General features: G+C 55.2%; 2 protein-coding genes across 3 annotated transcripts in view; both read left to right on the forward strand.

Annotated features, from left to right (window-relative positions):
- TRIP4 (thyroid hormone receptor interactor 4) overlaps positions 1–18,364 on the forward strand; it is a 32,295-nt gene extending 13,931 nt beyond the window's left edge. The window contains 2 exon segments of the mRNA XM_040569888.1: positions 14,232–14,334; positions 18,130–18,364. Of these exon segments, the coding sequence (XP_040425822.1) occupies positions 14,232–14,334; positions 18,130–18,197 (171 nt within the window). The 3' untranslated portion in view covers positions 18,198–18,364.
- A 1,551-nt stretch (positions 18,365–19,915) lies between these two features.
- Positions 19,916–20,768, forward strand: part of ZNF609 (zinc finger protein 609) — a 52,740-nt gene continuing 51,887 nt past the window's right edge. The window contains exon 1 of one of the 2 annotated variants that reach the window (XM_040570476.1): positions 19,916–20,054. The gene's annotated coding sequence lies outside the window, so the exon portion shown is untranslated. The remainder of the gene's footprint in view (positions 20,055–20,768) is intronic. The other variant, XM_040570477.1, reaches the window with a different exon arrangement.

The following is a 20,768-nucleotide window of genomic DNA, read 5'->3' on the forward strand; positions in this document are numbered from 1 at the left end:
ATATTTCCCCGTGAGAGCAGGCCTTGCCCAGAGAGGTTGTGCAGTCTCCACCCTTGGAGGTTTCCAAGACCTGGCAGGACAAAGCCTTGAGAGACCTCGCTTGAATTCGGTGTTGACCTTGCTTTGATCAGGAGGTCCAGAGGCCTCCTGGGGTCTGAGTCTGTTCTGTGATGCTGTGACTTGCCTCCATAGCCCAAATCTGGAGCAGCTGCTTTCCTCAGGGCGCATTTTATTAACTTAACAAAGCCTGTGCTTAGTACCATGCACAGCAGGGCTGTTCTTGATACTGCATCGTGTCTGTTCATTCCGCTGCCCCTTGTACAGCTCAGGCTTGGTCTGATGGCAGTCACCAGACACAGACACGTAGGGCTTGGTAGTGAATAAGACTGGCTTTTGAGAAAGAATAAATGGATTATTTGGGCCAGAGGAGGAGAACGCACCAGGCTGGTGGGTGCCTCCTAGCCATGAAGAGTTGGAGAGGCGTCAGTGGTTGGGGGCTGTTTCTCGTGAAGTGCTTTTCTGGCCTTCCCATAACCCCTGAGGTTTTGTCAAGCAGAAGTTACGAGAGATGCCTGGAAACTACAGATGAAGAGAATATTTCTGATGAGGCTGCGTCTCTGTTCATTCAGGGGCAGTTTTCTCAGGAAGGGGGAGAGGTTAGAGTACGAGCAGCAGAGGGAGCATTGGGACTGGATTACAACAATCTGCACGTATTTGGCCTTTGTATGGGAGCAAACCTTGGCAGAGAGAAGAGGAAAGGACATTGGGGTCAGTGTAGGATTTTTCCCCGTGTATCTTGCACTATCCACCACCATTCCTCCTCTTCCTTTGTGAGTTTGTTCTTTAGGGAGTTTGTTCTTTAGGCATTGGTAAAATGGCAGCTACAACTTCTTAAAATCTTGAAATCAAGCTATAGGTAACTAGTCTTTAATCTTCCCACAGAGAAACCTCACAATAAATAATGTTCCCTATAAATTCCTCCCAGTTTGCTGACACAATTTGGCTGCAGAGGTACTAGGAAAAGAGTAGCATATTCCAGGAGCGCTGTTATGAGGCCTACGGGCAACAGATTTTCTTCTCTTCTTGGTGCCACAAAGCCATGGCACATGCAGGTTTGTATCTCAACAGCTTTTTGCTGCTCCTATATTGCAAAATTTTTATAATTCCTAATTTGTTGTCTTCTTTGGGTGCTTTTGTAAATCTTTTTCCCAGGCTCGCTATATGCAGTGTTCGTTTCTCTAGCTTGTAAGATTGAATTCGGAGATGCGAGCATCCTTCTGAAGTTGGTTTTTGAGAAAATGTGTGTTTTGGAGTAGCATGAGCAGCAAGTGCATCTGAAAGAAGCTGAGATTAACTTAATTGCAAGTGCTAGCAAGACGAAAATGTGTGGAGCGCCAACTCAGAAATCCGAGTTGGATTTCGCTGGGAGCAGGAAATCCCTGTTGATCACACTGATGATTCAGCTGAGGTTCATCAGCAAGCAGCACCGAAGCCACTTGTCAGCAGCGTAATCCAGCAATTTCTTGTGTACGAAGACTCCTCCGAGCTTCTGGGGGAGCAGGAAAGGAGAATGTTGATTTCCACCCCCCCCCCCACTTACAGCATGCAAAAACATTGCCAATTTTCTCAAGACCCGCAGTATGTTAGCGGGTAAGTGACGTGGTGCTGCAGCAGGGACCTCTCGGAGATGAAGCCACAGCAGAGCTCTTTTCAAGCGCTGTGCTTAGACTCACACCTCTTGTCTTTGCCAACTTTTATGTGAAGCTTCTGCGTTTTCCAGAAGAAACCATTTCACAAGTACAGGGCAAACCACATTTGTGGATTATACCCACCAGCTGAAGATGAAATAGTTTCCTGTCGTGCTCGTTGTCTGTTGATGGTGGCCTTGCCTCTTTCAGCAGCCACGGGAGTTTGTTTTGACTCTTATGACCATTCTTTCCCATAAGCAAAGGAGACTCTTCCTGGTCCGTCCCTCCTGTGACTTTTCTGTTATTTCTCTGTCCTTTTGATGTTGTCATCCACTCCCTGTTTAGTACCATCTGCAGATTTAATTTCCTTGCTGTTTGCATCCTCTGTCAGGTTGTTAATGAAGATGTTAGTGGCACCCTGCTAGTATTTTTCTATCATTATCATCGTTTAATATTTTTTACACGTGCTCAAAAACCAAAATCAAGCAATGGTGCCTCTTTTCACAGAACGCTGCGCTAACCAAATCTCTGCCACGAGAGCTTGCCTTATTAGGGACTGGTTGTTTATCCGCATTATTACTGGACACACACGTCTGGCCTCGTGTAACCCCTTTGGAGGGGTCTGCCCTGCAGCTCTCCCCTGTGCACAGTGTTTGAAGACAGATTGACTTTGTTGAAGTGCTTTGCAGATCTGCAGGGCTGTGCGAAAAGTGATGACAGAACAAGATCTCGTATGCAGTAGCTGGCAGGGAGCAGAGGAAGATGTTTTCTGAGGAGAGATGTCCTTGTGATTAAAGTCAGCATCATGTCAGATGACATTGCCCTAATCCCAGTTGTGCTACTTACTGTGTGGACTAGTTAAATCAGTTCCTCTGGGTGTCTTTCCCACGTGTCAAATAAAGCACTGCTTCCCTGTCGGAGATTACATACACCTAATTTTGTAGCTCAAAGCTGTGCTCTGATCTTTGGATAGAGGCTGCTCTCGGAGCCCAAGTTATTACCGAGTAGGAGAGTCCACCCAGGGTACTTGGGGTAGCTTGCTTTGTGCACAGGGACGGGGGAGTGGAGCAAAAGCTGCTTTCTGATTCCAGCTCACTGCTGAGGGTGGGTGGTTAGCTGGTGCCAGGAGATCCCTCCGTGTGGCTCTTAAATCTCAGTATTTCCAGTGGAGCTTTAGACATCTCTCACCTCCTTGGAGTGCCTTCTGGACTCATTTCTGAACTCATTTCCTCTTATTAATGGCAGCCACCCAAAAAGCGTTGGTTCAGATCAGAATGATCCCTTTGTTACGCTTTTCGGCGCGAAAGGTGACCTGGAAACTTTTCCCCTGTCAAGATCTGAGCGTTAACGACCGCTTTTCCTTGCTGCGGGCTGACGTCACCGACACCTCGAGCAGAGCAAGGAGCTGCCTTTCTTTTCCTGCATTAGGTGTCGGTGACTTCAGCAGCGGTAACTGGGGAAACACGGGATGGTGCAGGCAGGGCTTGGCAAGAGTCTAAAGCAAGCACAGAACGATTTACGTTTATGCTGCTTTAATGTGCTCTGAAGTCCACGTTCATTTTGCTAATGACTTTGATCAGAGAAGCTGTGATTTTTAACTGGAAAAAGAACATTTCCGTTGCTGCTATTTTAGTAGTTGATAGGTGTGTTTGGGCTTATTTTAAATGCAAGCACACACAGATACTGATACCTAGCGGTAGCTATAATCTTGGATTAAAATATCAGGTAATTATGTTTGACGGGAGTAAAGTGTTTATTTTTCATTCCGAGGTGATCGTTTAGTGTCCTAAATCTGCACAAGGGAACATGTCTAAGCTATTTTTGTGCCACGAGATTGCAACTATCATTTAAATAGGCTCCTTCTTACCCCCTCAGGAAATTTACATTTAATCTCTTGTCCTCCTCTTCCCTCCCCAATGAAAATAGCAGCAGAAAAATGAGGCTTGGGCAACGAGTGTACAGGGCTCGATTTAATTTCTCCTATAGGAGTGAAGAAGGGAGGTAGAAATTTTCTGTATTTAGAATCCAGAAGGTGCCTTTTTAGATTATCTGCAGATGAAGGAACAATAGCATGCTAGTAGTGTTTTCCCAAGAAATAGGTTAATGAGAGGGAGAAACGTGAATGCATACACTGAAGTGTACTTTGGAGAACAGTATAAATATGTAGAGATTTAAGTATGACTTTTTACGAGGACCTTCTCCCTAACGTAAAGGCTTCCTAGCACGGCCTGCAAGCGAGACAAATGTTTTGTCTTGTAGTGGTGTGGCTGTCCGGCACGCGTTGGCAGGAAACACCTTTGCTCTCCCCTGCCAACGGGATGTTTGCCTTCTGGTTCCCGAGGCTTGGTTATTGCACCTCTGCCAATGCATGATTTTTAGCAGGGTATCAGGGTTTTGAGGACTAGATCAGATTGTTACAGAAGGAAAGATATCTAGGTGGCTGTTAATGATTGCAACCGACAGAAAGGCCTTTGGACTTTACAGGTCCCTGAGTTCTCCTAAGCTGAATTTGTCTCTCACGTGGAGCCTGATGCAAGATCCAGTGGTATTAGGCATTAGTCTGGCTTGCAGGGCCCTACAGGTGACGCATATCTTTATTCAGTTTCTCACTGTACTTCCTCACGGCATAAAGCACCTCTGGTTCTTGGTTATAGAAGCAGAGCAGAGTAGGCATGCAGCTGGTTTGGATTATAGATGGTAAGAGACGGGGGAGTTTTTCCGTACGTGAAGTGCTTTGGTTTTCATCAGAGGCTGTTCTAATGCTCCAGCTGCCTTGCATAAGCCAGCAGGTTTACTGAGGCCACTGCTCAGTCTGTTAAGATGAAGGAGAGATTGTCACTTGATGATGATTAATTTAGGAATGCATTAACATGCCAAAGAAATCGAATGATAGAGGCTAGCTTGCCCTCTCCTCTGGTTTCATAGACCCTAGGGAAAAAAACGAAGCCAAGGCTGAAGCATATGACTTAATTAATGATGACTGTGGACTTAGCCTCTGCTACCATTTTTAACAAACTAGTCAGTGATCTGGGAATTTTTTTCTTTCAGATGTGGTCACTGATACTTGCCTTCTTCTTGCTGTTTGGTTTTTATTAATCCTGAAACCAAGGATTAGATAAAATCAACCTCAAGCCTGGCTGCTGCTCAGGTGCCCTGCGCCCTGGCTTTCCAGTCGTAGTTCCACTGGGCTGAGCCGTGACCATGTTTTAGGTGGTAACCCTAAATGGGTGGGGAGGGCGCTGGCAGCTACAAAATACAGCTGCTGCCGTAAGCCTGCGAGGGCTCGAGGACTACGCTTGCTTCAGCTTTCATCTGCATGGCATCGATTTCCTAACCCCGAGCAGACCGGCCATTCAGATGCATATCCTGGTTCTGTCACACCTTCGACCGTGAGAAGCGGCGCAGCGTTGGTGTGAGTGAATCGATAGCACAGGCAGCCTGCCGCCGGCGTCGTGCCTCCTCGGGGGGTAGCAGCAAGGGTCACGGTGGGGAGTGGCGGTTGCTGAAATAAAGCAGGGCAGGGATGTGGACGCTTTATCTGCGCAGAGCTGTGTTCACCAAAGTTAGATTTTTCAAAGTTCAAATAATCTTCCTCACCTGCTGAGCTTGGCTGTGCTGGTCTTCCATAAATCAGAGTTTCAAAGCGAGGGGTAAGGATTTTATGAAGCTGATTGAAAATGCCTGGCTGCATCTAGCAAGGTGCAGGTGCTCTGAGTGGCTTGAGCAGAAGCAGGTGCCCTGGTTTCCCCTCATTTCCCCCCCCCCTTTTGCCTCTTTCCTCCTTATTGCCGTGGTTTCGTCTGACAGCGTGAGCAGTGGGGCTGCATTGCAGCTGAGGTTAGCCCTGCCTCCACGGTCCCTTGGCACAGGAGGATGGAATGGTTCTTTCAGCTGAGCCTGTTACACTACTGAATATTTTTCCAAGTCCACCCAGTTTCCCCCGATGGTCGTCAGGCACTCTATAAATGTCTCGGGCCCTTCTTGCGCTGCTCGTAGGTTTACCATGGGCGGGTGCTCTCTCGGGCTGAGATTTGAGCCGCAGAAGGGTGTTGGTGGCTCTGGGTCCTGTGTTGCATGCTGGCTCTGGGAGAGCAGAGGGGATGCGACGTGCCCTGCCTTTGCTGGCACTGTTGGGTTCCCCGGGTCTCCCTGAGGACCGGGGCCCTGGCAGACTGCTCAGCGCTTAAAATCGAGCGCACCAGAACGAGCTTAAATATTAAATCTACATTTCAAAGTCCTGTTATTAGTTATTACATTTTAATTGCTTCCCCTGCCCTTTGAATCAAAGTACAGCTTGTGGTGTAGAAGCACAACTCGGGCCGGGCTGGGAGGTGGAGAACACCCACTGGATGGATCAGACCGTCCGGGGGCAGGATCCTGCGGGGATCCCAGCTTGCCATCCCTGCTGCCTGCGCATCTGCTCGCGTACCAGCTAGGCATGCGAGGGGCAGAACAGGCAACAACTGACAGGCATCGTTGTGGGAAGAAGGGGAAAGGAAGGCAGGCTAGCAAAATTCCTTGTGCATTCTCATGAAGGGAGCCTATGCCAGCACATTATCTGCCAGCAGCAGATGTAAGCTCTCAAAAACAGCAGGGAGGATGTTGACTGCAACAATGCATCAAGGCTGCGGTTTGTAACCTCAATAGTAAGGCAGTTAACTTTTTTTTTTTAACAAAGACATTTTGATTGCCAAATCCATAACCATTAGCAGCTGTGGTTTTGAGCTGTTCCTTCCTCACACGTTGCAGTCTAGACCTGACAGGCTTTCAAACAAAAGTTTGGCTGCCGGCTTTTGTTTTTGTTTTTTGCCATCCTGCTTTTTTCTTTTGCCTCTTCGCTTGATTTGGATCAAACGTGGCTGAGCATCCCTTTTCTAACCCAGCCTTCCCTTCTGTATCTCTGCGGTGGTCTTTGCCCAAGAGCTGCGTGCCGATCTCCTCAGGTGCCTGTTCTCAAGGCTGTAGTACTGGATGTTTCTGCCTCAGGCTATAAAATTTGGCATTTCTAGAAATTTGGATCTGCTTTGGGATTTCTGTTTAGGAAAACGTTGTGTTTGTCATGGGCCAGAAGCCTGTTTGGCCCGGGCTGAGGCAGCGGGAATGGGTCCTTAAAAGATGATGGCTGAATGCTTGCTGAAAGTTGGAAGCGTGATGCAAGACCCTGTTGTGAGGGAGATCAAAACTCACAGCAAAGCACTTGGTCTTCTGAGAGCACTTCCCGAAACTGGCCGCCGGGAAGAGGCCGCACGGAGCGTCCCTTGGCTCAGGTGGTGGCTCCTGCTGCCAGTCGGAGTCGTCTTTGCTGTGCCCTCGAGCGCTTCAGCGTGCAGGCTGGTTTGCGAAGATTGGTTAGATAATCCCTGAAAGTGACCGTCCGTGTAACGAGGCGGCGGAGACGACCGCTGTCAGAACAACAGATGGGGAAAAGCTGCTTCAACATGCCTGTCCTTGGACGAGCGACAAGGAAGGACGCCGCTGGGGCTGTCTGTCACCGAAGGCTGGACCCGCACACAGCGAGAAACGGGGGAATTTTTTTTGCTTGGTGTTAAATAACTCCTACCTGCTGATTGATCGCAGGGCTGTTGACTGAGCTTCAAGCACTGGATCCGTTTTGTCTGCAGCTGTACCTAAGCCGCTCTTTTGCAGCCCGCAGGGCAGCTGTGAGCAGGGCACTGGGTTATTGCTGATGGCGCACGAACTGGAATCGGGGAGTTTGCAGCACTGGCAGCTACACAGCTAGATAAGTGCCCTCGTTCTCAGTTTTGAGGACTGTGTTTCTCCTGAATCCTACAAGCACAGGGACTAGCGTCCATGCCGCAAGCATTGCCATAAATGCCCCCATTTGGCCGCAGCAGCCCTGTTGCTTGCCAGGAACTACTGAGTTTCTTTTCTCTTTTTGCAAACCGCTAAAGAAACATTTTCTAGCTGGATGGTGAGCAATTTCCCTCAGGAGAGGAGGAGAAAATGGCTGTTTAGTAGTTAATTACCTGTTATGTTAGTCTGACAGCTATGAAGCTTATGAGGCATGAAAGAAGAGTGGATCTGCCTTTCCCACAAATCACGAGGAGAACTGGGTGAAGGAAGTTGCGCGGAGGCCGGACGCGCTCGCAGACCTCCCCGAGCCTTCCCCCTCGCAGGCACGCGGCTCAGCGCTCGCCCTCGCCTCCCGGGGAGCGCTCTGCTGCTCTGCTTCCTGCTCCCCTCGCTCGCGCGCGGCCCAGCAGCTTCTCGTAACTCTTGGAGCGCTCTGGGAAGAGCCCAGTGCGTGTTTCTGCCTGCTGGGGGAGGCTGATTTATTGCTGCGCGCGGGCCTGCTTACAGCAGCCCAGCTCTTTTGGAGGGACACCGTCTCTGCCAAGATTTTTTTTTTCTTCTTGAATGTGTTTTACGGTGAGGAATAATCAAGCGCTCTTGCCAACACATGGGTTCTGCTCGCTTTTATTCTTTCCAGACAGCCTTGCTTTCCAGTGCTGCCTCTTTTATTTTGAAGCTCTTAGAGAGCAGCGGGGGAAGCGAAGGCCAGGGCTCGAGCTGGTGGCCTGGACCAGCGCTGCCTGGCAGCACCGGCTGCGTTTCCCTCGCAGCGCTCCGAGGAGGCATGCCAGGAAAATGATTCACCCGCTTCCGCCGCTCACCCCGCGGAACGCCTCCGTCCCCTCGGCGCGACCTCCTTTTTGTGCTCCGCTGGGGTCACCCGAGCGGCCCCCCTGCCCCAGCGGTCGTAAGATGGAGCGAGGGCGGCCGGCCCAGCGGGACTACAGGTTCCAGAGTGCAATTCTCCGCCGCCGCGCTCCGGCGAAGCCGGGCCGCCTGCCGGGGCCTGCACGCGATGGGCTGTGCCGCCGCGCTCAGCGAGCGAGGAGAGCAGGCCGCATTGCAGAGCTCTGGGTTTGAGGCGGGGGGGGGGGGGAAGCCGGGGCTGTTTCCACACGGTATTTTTAGCCTTCGATCTCCTGCGCGGCTCCTGTTTGTTTCCTTCGGCTTTTTGTGTCTTAATAAGACTGAAAGAGGGGCCCGAAAGGTCACCAGCGGAGCTGCCGGGGAATGTTTTTGCTCTGCGCTTTGTGCTGCGCAGAACCTCTGCTCCGTCGCACGCGGCGCCTTTGTTCCTGCGTTGGATTCACCGGAGCAGAGCTCATCTAGTTAGCGACGGCTCTGCTCCCCTGGCACGTTTTCCTTTGGTTGCTTCAGTCCCCTGCCTTCTGTTCGAGGCGCTTGGGTTCGAGCAAATGCAGCTTTAGGGAGAGGGGTGAAGAAATAGAGGGCAGGAGGGTGCGAGCGGGCTGGCCCGAGGGCAGCGCTCTTGCAGGTTCCCAAAGAAACAGCGTCCGTCCTGCTTCGCCCGGCAGCCAGCCGCTCGCCCTGGGAGCTCTGGGAGGGACAGGCAGCAAGGGAGAAACGGGAGGAAAGCAGGGGTATCGTCTGGGAGGAAAAACGTCCAGTGGGGTCTGGGCAACCCTGCATGGCACCCACACCCAGCTGGGGAAAATTAGGGGAAAAAATAGTTACCTTAACAGATGGGTGGGGGAAAAACTGCAGAGAAATACAAATTTTTCTTTGAATGTCAGAGAGGATGGGTTCATTTCTGTGCTGACTCCGAGCTCCTCCTTTGCTCTTTGCTGTGGGCTGTGGAGTGGGGAGGCAAGGCAGACCTGCTGCTATTTCTGGCCTTGACAAGCTGGTGATGGGAGATGAGGGACAGCAAAAACAAAGTGTAGGGAACATTCATTAGCAATTATCCCTGCCTGCAGCCTGATTGGGGTGGCTGTTGGGGACATCTGATAGCCACTTAATGCATGTTCAAAGCGCTGGCTCCAGAGAGAGGGCGGGCGCTGGCGAATCTGGTGGCTGGCTTTTGGAGGAGCCCAGCACACAGCTCCCTTTTCCAGCTCGTGCTCAGATGCTCCATTTAACCTCGAGCTCTCTCTGTGTGTTAAGCTGCCTTGAGATCTGTTTTTTGTTGTAGTTGCTTTTTTTTTTTTCCTCCCTGCTAATCTCTTCACAGCTAGGATCTTACAAACCTGTTAGCAGCAAATGGAAGCCTGAGTGGCGTGCTTGCGGAGATGGGAGTTTACATCTGCTTGTGGCTGGGGTGAGCAAGGAGGGCGGTGGTTGCGCTGACGCAGCCGCATGCGGAGTGTACGTGGGGCTTTCGACTGCGCGGAGACGTGGGCTGGAGCAGCAGTTGGCAAACTGTGCCTGCTGTTTGCAGCCCACGGCGCCCACCGTCCTCCCAACAGCCGTGTTGCAAGCCTGCTACGAGGTGGCAGAAGGACTGGAAGGAGACTAAATTATTTTTTACGCTGTCGTTACATAGTGCAACCCCTTTCTGTAGAGCTTTCTGGCTTATCCGCAGAGCTGGAGGGTGTTTTTTTTCCCTTTTTGAGGGGCAGCCTGGCCTCTGGGCTTGTGGAGAGCCTTTTTAGCCACCTTCTCCTAAATGCCGAACTGATTCCCTGGAGAGGCAATGCCAGAGCCCTGGAGTACTGGCACCTGTCTTACTTATCACGTACAAGATTAATATGACGAGTGCACTGGAAAGAAACATCCCCCATGAAAACTCCTGGTTAGGTTGGATTCTTGGCCTCTTGCAGTGAGAGAGTGCAGTTTGCCCTTTCTCTTCACCTTGGAGTTTTATTTAAAGAAAAAAAAGCTGTTGCATGCCCTCTTTACTGGGGATATGCTCTGTCTTCTTTCTGTGGCACTCCAGATTTGGCTTTTGGCCTTTTCCTACAAGTCTCACATTTGCTGAAGCACTGATGGGTAGCAGTTGCTGTCTGTGGGCCATGGTAGTTGGAAGTAGATTTTTTTTTTTCCTTTGACTCCTAAGCTTACTGTGTTGTAGGTTGTAGGCTGACTCGGCTGACCTCTTGCAGCCCAAAGCAGAAGCATTGAGGGGTCAGTTGTTGGTCCAGAAAAGCTGCACACAGTTGATAAAAACAGTAGGATGGAAACCCCATTGCCTTGGGGAAATGTTTTTTGGGAGAGGGAGGAATCAGAGTATTGTTTGAGGAGGAAATTGGATGGGAAGAATTGCATAAAACTGAACAGAAGGAGAACTTTCTCAGCGTGGCCAAGGAGTGTAACTGCCATTAAAAGCCATCCAAAGTGCCAAAGGCACTTTGAGAAACAAGTTTTTTACTCATTAGGCACTTGGGCAGCTGTGGAAAATTTAACAGAGACAAATGTACGTGTTCCACGTCCTGGTGCCACTGGCTGAGATGAGAACATAAGTCAACCAGTAGTCGCCGATAGGAGAGGCATCTTCAGAGCGTGGCAGGTGGGAACTGATTTCCTAGCACTGAGCTAAGCTGCGGGGAGAGCCTGCTGTGCTGCCACAATGTCTGTCGTGGTCCTGTTGCTGGCTGGACAAGATAGCCTGGCGCTGGTATGGTAGGTACGGTGTCTACAGATGGCTTCTTTCCGTTGCTGTTCCCTGGGATGGTGACTGCACAATGCTACAGGAGGGTGCTGGTGGTGGGACTAAATAGCAAGTGAGAGATTTCAGCTAGGAAATATGAAGTGCTCTAGCGATCTTTGGGAATGAAGTCCATGGAGGTAGTCTCTAAACACATCAAACACCAGTTACGCGTGCACCAGGTAGAGGCTGTGCTCTAGGTCCTAGTGATGCACGTGGCAAAAGAATATTTGGCCATTTCTCTGCTTAGTTTGCAGGCAGACATTTGAAGAGAAGCAATGGGCGCAGGCTTTGCCAGAAGCCTCCCTAAGTTTCTGCGGGACGAATGAGTTGAATCAACGTGCCAGAAGGGACCAGTGAGTCCCTGGGACGTGCCTGTGCATCTGGGAGCAGGGGAAGAGCGGGGCCTGGCCCTTCGAGAGGCTCAGCCGCCTGTGAAGGCGCAGCCCCCGTTTCTGCACCTGAGTGCATCTCGCTGTAAGCAGATGAAAGGATGACGGCTTTTTCTTGGCCCCAGGAGGCAGGAATATTCCGCCTTTGTTGCTCACCAGAACGGGGCAGGAGACTTCTGGGGTAGGTACAATAGGGAGCCTGAGACGGGAGCCCCTCGCCAAGGCGCTCTTCCCTGCCTCCTGGGGGCGAGATGCCAGAGGAAGGGCCGAGGCTTTTAAAATGCGGGGCACGGAGACTGCGCAGCTTTGGCACACGTACAGAAACGTACCCTGGGAGAGGAGATGAAAGGCTGTGGCATGGAAGCGTAAACCCAAGTCGCAGCTGTGGCATCCATCTCAGCCTTGGGGTTGGATTGAGCTTTAAGCGTTTGGAACTGAAGGTTTGAGCCTGGTTTTGGATGAAATCTGTCAGCGGAGAAAGCAGCCTGGCTGCTACTTGTCTGCCAGTGTCTGGATGCCTGTTATGAGGATATTCCCCACTGTGGGGGCCTGTGAGAGGGGCGAGGGGGACACTCTGCTGTTCAGGTCCACCTGGGAGGGATTCGGGAAGCCACTGCAGGCAGCAAGTCCTCCATGGCACATCTATGCTGGATGTGCAACCTGGCTGAAGAAGCCGGGGCCGATCCACGTGTCGTGGAGCAGGGACACGCCACCTCTGTCACCAGAGGGTTTGGGAGGGGGCTGAGTCCCCCCCCAGCTCGATGGGGTGAGCTTCAGAGACCCCGCTGGTGTGGGAGCTGCTGGGGAAGTCAGATGCCTGGCTATGAAGAGCGACCAGTTGCCCGTGTGATACCGAGAGCAATAAAGCTGGGCTAGCATTTCGCACTCACCAGGCGTTGGCCGGGGATATTCACATTGGCGCTTTGTAACCTTCCAAGATCCTCCCTCCCTGCAGATGGGAAATGAAAATCCTTGGCATCGGCGTGGAGCCATGGAAGCAAGTCAAGTAACGTGGCTTAGAGAAAAAAAAAGAAAGGAAGAAACCTGTCCAATGCCAGATCAGTGCAGCAGGGCGTCTACATGCTGCACAGACGAGTGCAGCTCTTTCTCTCCCAGCGCGGGTGTTGCACAGAGCAGTTAAGTGCGTGTACATCTCTCTCGCTCGGCGAACGTGGCCCACGCTGTTGTAAAATGAGGGGGCTGGAAACACTTTCCAGTTGATCCACTCCTAGTGTCAGGCTTCTGTAAATCTCCCCTAACTGCCGGCAGCGCTGCCAAACCCTGCTACAGCGCAGGAAAAGTGGGTTGCTCCCTGCTCTGCTCTCCATGCCCAGCTGTTCCAGGGCAAATCCAAACTCATCTTGGCAGATCTGTGAGAGAGGGAGAGCTTTTCAAACACTCAGCCTAGAAGTCATTTGTTAGTAACAAATGGGGGATTTGCCAGGACACACTGCTCCATCTGGTTTGGCATCCTCTCCCGTACACCAGCCTCGGCGGATCTGCTCGAGGAAGGCCGGGGGAGAAAAAGGCAGCTTTCCCGTGGAAGGGAAACAGCTTCCCCTGCCTGTTTCTACAGGGTTTCCTGGGCTGGAGCTCCTTCGTTGCCCTCACCCCGAGGGGCAGATAGCACGCCTGTCAGCACAAGGTCTGTGACTAATGCAGGGTCTGAAGGGGTGGTTGGTATTTGCATTTTTTTGTCACAGTTCTGCATTTCCCTTCTAACACCAGCGAGGTTGAGCTGCATCCAGACAGGACTTCCATGCACTTCTCTCACCAAGTGTTGTTTTTTTTCCCCTTTCCCTGTGGTTAACGAGAGAAGTGCTCTGTTTACGCTCTTACTGTGAAATTCCCTGATGTTTTCGCCACAGTGAATTCTCTCAGGAGACCTTTGTGTGAGTTCCTGTCCCGAGGTGCCTGGCCCAGAGGAGCCAGCCTCGTTGCAAGCTGTGTAAGGGCGCCGGGGCCGAGCTGTTGCTGTACCATAAAGCCCCGTTTCCTACTCGCTGCTCTTGGTTGCTCACCCGTTAGATGCAGATGATTCTTGAGGGTTGTGTCCCACAGCAGGACGGTGAACGTTCTCCAAATCAGTGTGGTTGGACCAAGAATGGATCTGCTTCGCGGGGAGTGGATGGGGATGTATCTGGAGCTGGGGGGGCTGCTTCAGCAGAAGAGGTTGCTGCTCTTCTGATGGTCATCGTCTCGTTGGGTTGGCTGGCCGGGCCGTTTTGGCTGAAGTGCCGGTGTGCTGTTTGCAGTCAGCTGGGGTTTAGCCACATCTGGGAGTGCATCAGGCTGAGAATCACTTGTGCTTGTTAGAGCCAGCACAAAGTAGGCGGTGAGCCGGCGAGCTTGGGAGGGCAGAGCCTTTTAGCGACAGCCCACGCTTTAGGTCAGCGTAAGCCAAGTGTGAAACCACACCTTTAGGCAGCGAAACGCAGGTCTGTGCTGGGCAGGGCGAGGGAGTGTGCAGGGATCTGCTCTGTGGGCAGCTCCAAACAGAGGGCGAACCCCAGCAGAGGCAAAATGAGAAGGGGCAAACCTGCAGTCGTACCACTTTCATTAAAAGTTCTTGAACTGGCTCAGTCAGAGCTGGTACAGCCTATATATAGCTGATCTCTTCAATAATGGTTTGTCTGGAAGCGCTTCCTTTTGTGCTGCTCCCGACTGTTGAGCTCTTTTCACACCCGCTGCAGTTTGTCTGACTGTGTGTGTGTGTGTGTCTGTGTTTTGCAGTATCCGGATTTGAGCCAGGAGTCTGGGTCTCCATTTGTCTTTATCTGCACTAATCCCCAGGAGATGGTTGTGAAGTTTCCCATCAAAGGAAAACCCAAAATCTGTAAGTAGTAAAGTTTCCGCAGATGCCCCCCTTGGCCTTTCTTGCCTGCTCTCATCACCACCTCTGCTTGCCTTTGCCATATGAGTTCACAACCTTTGCCCCGCGCTCTTTGATCTGTAGGTGTTTGTTTAATGATTCAAATACATCTGTAATATTTTTGTCTTCGGTTCCCCTTTCCCCAGATGTTGTTTCCTTCTAAATACATGCCTCTTCCTGCCTCTGCAAGCACTCGGGAGTCAAAGAGTGCTCACGTGCTCTGAGGAAACGCATGTCTGCAGCTGATCTGCGTCTGGCACGAGCTCTCAGAGCCTGGGTCAGGATGCGAGGCAGAAGCCTCCCTTTATCCTCACAAGAGGAGGGGGGCGTGACGATGCTCAGGCCGACCCGTGCTGGCTGCTTGCCCTCCTTTCAGACTCGCCTGTGAGGAGGTGAGGGCCGGGCTGAGGCAGCGAGGGCTGCGGGTCCAGATGGATGCACTGCCCCAGCCCAGCAGCGGGCTGGCGGGATGGGATGTCCTGGCAGAGCTCGCAGGGAAGCGCTACAGCATCTGTCCGCGCTCTGCTTGCCAGTGTTGTTAGTCCCTTTTATGAGCCACCAGCCCTCCGCAGGCTGCCAGTTACTCCTGCCCGCTGCTGTAAAAAGAATGGAGGACGGATGCAGCAGCTGGGGAGTCTGCAGTCAGCTCCATCCTTATTAGCAGCTTCCCCACCACACAGCCTGGGGAAGGCACCGTACATGCTTTCAGGGGATGTGAAAAATTAATTTGACAGGCTAAAAGCAGCATAAGCAGAAATAGTCTTGGCTGTTTGTTTAGCAGAGCTGATGGCTGGGTTTTCTTTCTCATTTGCAGCGTGGTTCTCAGGGAGTAGTTATCTAGTGGCGCAGGAGCAGCAGGGTTTCTCAGGACTGGTTAATAAGGCCTTTTGAAGCACAGTGTGGGTTTTTGTGTTGTTTTTGAGGTGTTTTTTTCCCCCTTCTCCACTCACAGGAGCACTGTTCTCCCATGGCTTCGATCTCTCCCTGGGCGTTCAGCGTATACCTTCCCTGCAGTGGTACCGAGCAGGTGGAAGGGCAAAACAATTTGGTTTATTCCCTGGCTTTTGTAGCAACATTTGGGAGGTGCATTCAGCCGATGGCAACAAACAATGCTCGGTGATCTGCAGCTGCAGAGCTCATGTGAGGGCTTGGATCTTGCTAGCGGCACTGTCCTCCCCCGGGGACAGGTCTTTTCCAGCGCGCCGGTGAGCAGTCAGGGCTGTGCTGAGTTATTTGGGATGTAAATGTGCTGCGGTACAACAGCCTCATCGCTGGAACAGCTGCTGTGTCCTTCATTTTATTTACTTTTATTTTTTTTTCAGCTTCTCTCCACTCTCATTCAGGCTCTGGCCACCGTGCCCCTTCCCCTTCACATCTGCCTCTGTGGAGCTGCGGTCAGGGGAGCTGCCCGCTGGCTGCGGTGGCTGAAGGGGAAGCAGCTGCATCGTGCCAGCGCAGGGCTGGCTGACTCCTGCACGTCTGCCTCTCCGGGTACGGGCGCTGCCTGCCCCCCCATCTGTCACATCGTCTCCTTTGTGTTGTGACAGTTTCCTGCTTGGAGCAGGATCAGCCTAACAGCCTGGAAGGAAGCCGGCTGCGTTCGCGGCTGCCCGCGTGGCCCGCTCCCGCTGCTGGCCTTGCCTCCCCTGCCCTCCTCCCGACAGGATCTGTCACGAGAGCGCGGGACCTGCGGCGCAGAGGTCGTGGAGCTGCACGTCCCCCTCAGGGGGAGACGCAGTCGTTCAGGTCGCGCGGACAATATTTGTGACGGATGGGGGAAGGAGCGGGGGAGCCTTTGACCTTTCGTTGTGGTGGCACACTGTTTTACGAGGAGGTGGCTTCGCATGCGATCCGGTCAAAAGCGTGGCTCTCCGAGCTGGAAGCGCAGGCGCCGGCTCGCGTCCCCACCTGAGCTCGCTGGCTGCCCCAGTCTCCTTGAAGCCTGGCTCAACCGTGACAAAATGCCAGTTTGTCTTGTTGGGAAGCCAAGCCGGAGCGGCTTTCCTTGCCAGATAACAGCATGGACCTCACCGCAATGACATCTGAATGCCTCTCCGTTGCAAATTAGTCGTTTCTAGCAGCCTGGGGAAGGAAGAAAGAAACAGAGCTCGATTTGCTGCCAGGGTTATTGTTTGCATGGAAGGGATGGGCACAGTGTTTGTGTCACATTTGTGACCATGGCTTTCCCCAAACATGTCCCTGCTTAGTCTCAGGGTGTGAGGACAAAGCTCATCCGTGGCTCTCGTGGGAGATTTCCTTGAATCTGGGCAAAGCTCCCCCTGGAGCAGCGCTCCCAAACCTCCCTTGAACAGCCAATGGCTGGAAGAGCGTGGTAGTGGGGCTGGGAGAGGGGACACATCACGGTACTGACTGCGAGATGTGAGTCCTTAAATCACTGAGCGTAAAGAGAAGGGGACCCTGGGGCCGTTGCCTTATTTTTAGCCTTTTCTTAAAGGTTACCCACGTGACGTTTTATCTTTGCCAGCTGATAGAGCAGAGGAGCCTACTGATCACTTCTGGGACCCGGGAGGAGCAGGCAGGCATGCTAAGTACAAAGCTAACAGCTCTGGACGTGACAGAGCTTTGGCAGTGGGAGACCAGAGTATGGAGCGAGCACGAACTCGCCGCCTTTCTCCTGCCAAAACCCCACAGTTTGGTGACTCGGAGGTCTGACGCGCTGCATCCGGACGCTCTGGCTCGGCCCCGCTGGGTGCCTGGTCTTTTGCTGTTTATTTCTGATGGCAGCAGCAGCACAGAGGAGTTCTGCGGACACCCTGCTGTGTCCTGGGAGCTGCAGATTGGGAACTGCCACAGCGAGGCAGCGGCAGCACCTGGTTCCTGCAACCAATTTCGACCGCAGCTATAGCCTCGTGTAGGCATCTGTGGAGCGATGGCGCAGTGAAGTGCAAGTGCTCGCTCGTGGGTTTTTTTTGCACGTTTATGGTTTCTGTATTCAGAGAGGAGCAAGGCTGACCCATGACTCAAGCTGGAGGAAGGAGGCAGTTTCAGGGAGGCTGGGGGGGTTGTCCTAATGGGATATCACGAGCAAAGCGGCTTTGTCATCTGCCTCTCCTGGAAAAAAGCGCTCTCAGCCTCTTCTGTGAGCTAAAACAAGAAGATTTCACAGCGTGATGAGAAGGCGACGCTCTCTGACTGGATGAGAGCTGTTGTCTCTGGCCAAGTTTCTGCTTCTCATGGCACACTGGCATTTACCAGCAGTTTTAGGAGCCGTGCCCAAAGGTTTGGAGCCTGGGCCATCTCATCCCCAGGAGCTCCCTTGGCCGTGCTGTACCTGGGCTGGAGACCAACCTTGCTTTGGAGAATTTGGGTCTGGGCAGGGAGAGGGGGACGGGGCTGCTCCCCTGCGGTAGCGCGCCATCCTCCCCGCCTCCTGGCCGTGCCGCGTCCCTGCCACGGCGCTTGTCCCCGCTGTCTGCGGGCTTCCTTCGAACGTGTTGACACGCATCCTGGGGGCGAGCAAAGAGATCGCTTTCCTCCTGGATGTTAATTTGCTCTCCTCCTTGCTGGAGCCCCCCCGGCGCCTGTGTGCTGCGCGCTGCCCCGGCTCCCGTGTCGCGCCTGCGGAGGAAAGCCATGGCGGCTGGAAACGCCTGGCTCCTCAAGCACGATAATTGAATGTGACAGCAACACACTAACTAGGAGACCTCGCTGCCTCCAGCTGATTTGCAATGCAAATAGCATTTAAAAATAAAGAGTGATGAGGGTTGTTTTTTTTTCTCTCCCCCCCCCTCTTTACAGGGAAGCTGGATTCAAAGATCCATCAGGGAGCAAAGAAGGGGTTAATGAAGCAGAAAGCGGTGGTGTGAGCTGCCACGTTCCCACGCGGGCACTGCCACCGGGACCGCCACTCGCGGGTGCTGCCGTGGCCCTCGACTCTGGAAGCAGGTGCTCGCGGGAAGAAGGATCCGACGTCGCTGTTGGGTATCGCTCTGTCTGTTGTACTTGAAAAGCATTAAAAGGAGAACTGTTTTCACCAAGCTCTTTCCCTGCCCAGGGCCCAGCGCCACGGAAAGGGGTGGGTGGGAGATGGAGCCGATGCGATGACACATTTGAGTGCTGGCGTCTGTCCCCGATGGGGACGTAGCAGTCCCACGACTGGTCCCAGGGAGCGCGTGGGCAGCGGCCAGCACGGCCTCCAGCCGCCGTCCCAGCCTGTCAGAGCTCGCTCTGTCCCGGCTGTGGCAGCGTCCCGCTCCCCGGGCAGCTCGGCGAAGAGGCAGCTTGTGCCTTTTAGCTGGACTGGGACACGTGGTGGCACCGGCCCTGCAGGACAGCGCGCCATGACTGCTCCTAGGTGCTCGGCGGGGCTTGCAGTGCACGATGGCTTCTGCTGGGCCAAGAAACCACGTGGGGCTCGTGGGCTGGCTCCAACCAGCTGTGATGTCTGCGTCCTCCAGCCCCACAGCACATCTAGGGGATCGGGGGTGAGAGGTGGGCTCTGGTCCGTGCCTGGTCGGAGGCTTGGTGCGTGAGGCTGCCAGCGGGAGCGCGCCCTTGCAGCTCCTGGTGCCTTTGGGACGTACCCGGCCGTGCATCTCTCTCCCGGTTTGTACTGAAGCCGCAGCCTCCCTGCAAAAGCTGCTCCTGCTGCAGCTGCGTGTGCAAGTTAAAAACCCTCTGTGCCTTGCGAACAAGATTAATTTCCCCCTTTCTTTAATCCTTCATATTCAGCATCTCCCCGCATTGACGTGCCCGTGCTCATTACGCGTTGGTGCTCTCTGGGCTGTGAGCCCCACGTGCCACCTTGCTCCAGGCTCTGCCTCACCGTGCCCTCGCTGTTCCCAAGTCCCTGGAGTCCCCCTGGCTCCAGGGGGTCCGAAGCCACCTCCTCCTCCTCCTCCTCGGGGACGCTCCCGACCCCCTGCAACCTGCCCCAAGGGAGCTGCCCGGTGCCGGGAGGCGCCCTCTGGCTCTTCTTCTGCCACCTGTGGGGGGGCTGGAGCTGGTGACCGTGCCCCAGGTGCCCGTCTGCTGCCCTGCCGTGGGTCCCCACGGGTGCCGCCGGGGTTCTCCTCGCCTGGGGGCTGTGCCGGGGTGCCCGGGTTCGGAGCGAGTGGGACCCGCGGCTCCTGCGGGCAGCCAGGGCCTCCCAGGGAGAATTTCTCCCTCGCACCTGCCCTACGTCCCCCCCCCAGCTTACAGCCGCTACCCCGGCTCCTGTCCCCGCACCCCAACGAGTCCCTCCCCGGAGCCTCCTCCTCCCCCGGCCCCCAGCCTGGCCCCGGGCAGCGACGCCCCGGCCCCCGCCCGCCCCCGGGCCCTCCCCGAGCCCCTCTCCGTGCCCCCCGCTCCTCGCCGCGCTCGCTCCGGCGCCGCGTTTTGCGGCCGGCCGAGGGGGGGGGGGGGGGGGCGGCGCGCTCCGGCTCCGCGCTCCGGGCTCCGGGCTGCACCGCCGAGCCGAGCGGGGCCGAGCGGGGCCGAGCGGAGCCGAAGGCGGCCGAGCGGAGCCGAGCGGGGCCGAGCGGAGCCGATCCCGCGGCCCCGCGCCCCGCCCCGCCCCGCCCCGCCAGGCGGACACCGGCGCGGCCTGCCCGAGCGGCGCGGCGCGGCGGGCCCAGCGCGGCGGCATGGCGGGCCCGGCGGCCCGGCCCTAGCTGCCCGCAGCGGAGCCCCGCGGCCCCATGGAGGAGACCTAGGGCCGCCCGGGACGCGAGCGGAGCCGGGTGAGTGCCGGCCCGGACCGGCCGTGCCCCGCGGCGCCCCGACTACCGGGGGGGGGGGTGGGGGGAGGGCGGAGAACGGCGTCGCCCCCGGCGGAACGGGAGGGGGCGGATTTGGACCCCCCCGCGGGGATCGTCACGGGGCGAGCCCGTTCCGACCCCCCCCCCCGCAGCCGTTGGGGCCGGGACCCCCCTCCCCTCCCCCTCCCCCGGTGACCGTTGGGCCGCCCCCTTCCCCCCCCCAGCGGCCGTTGGGGCCGGGGTCTCCCCGCTGCCCCCCCTCCCCGGGACCGTTGGGGCCGGGCCCCCCCCCCCCCGGTCCCTCCTCCCCCGGGCCGTTGGTCCCGGCTCCCCCCCACCCCCCCCCTTCCCGTGGCCGTTGTCCCCCCCCCCATCCCCTCGGTGTCGGGGGGGGCCCTCGCGTTGTGCGCGGAGCCCCCGGGTCCCGGGGGGGTGCAGGGGCCGCCCCCCTCCCCGGCACGGAGCCCCCCCGTGTCCGCGGGGCCCCGGCCGCTGTGGGGACCGCGGCTCGTCCCCGCCGTGCCCGGGCTCCTCCGGCCGGGGTGCCCGGAGCCCCCCCCCGGGGGGCGGCTTTTGGGGGGGGGGCCGCTCCCCTCGCGCCCAGCGCCCCTGAGACCGCAGCGCCGCGGGGACCGCGCGCGTCCCCCCCCCCCCCCCCGGCAGCAGGCGAAGCCCTCGTGGAAGGCGAGTTCCCGG

Source organism: Cygnus olor, chromosome 11, assembly GCF_009769625.2.
Source record: "Cygnus olor isolate bCygOlo1 chromosome 11, bCygOlo1.pri.v2, whole genome shotgun sequence".
In the NCBI taxonomy this organism is placed as follows: Eukaryota; Metazoa; Chordata; class Aves; order Anseriformes; family Anatidae; genus Cygnus; species Cygnus olor.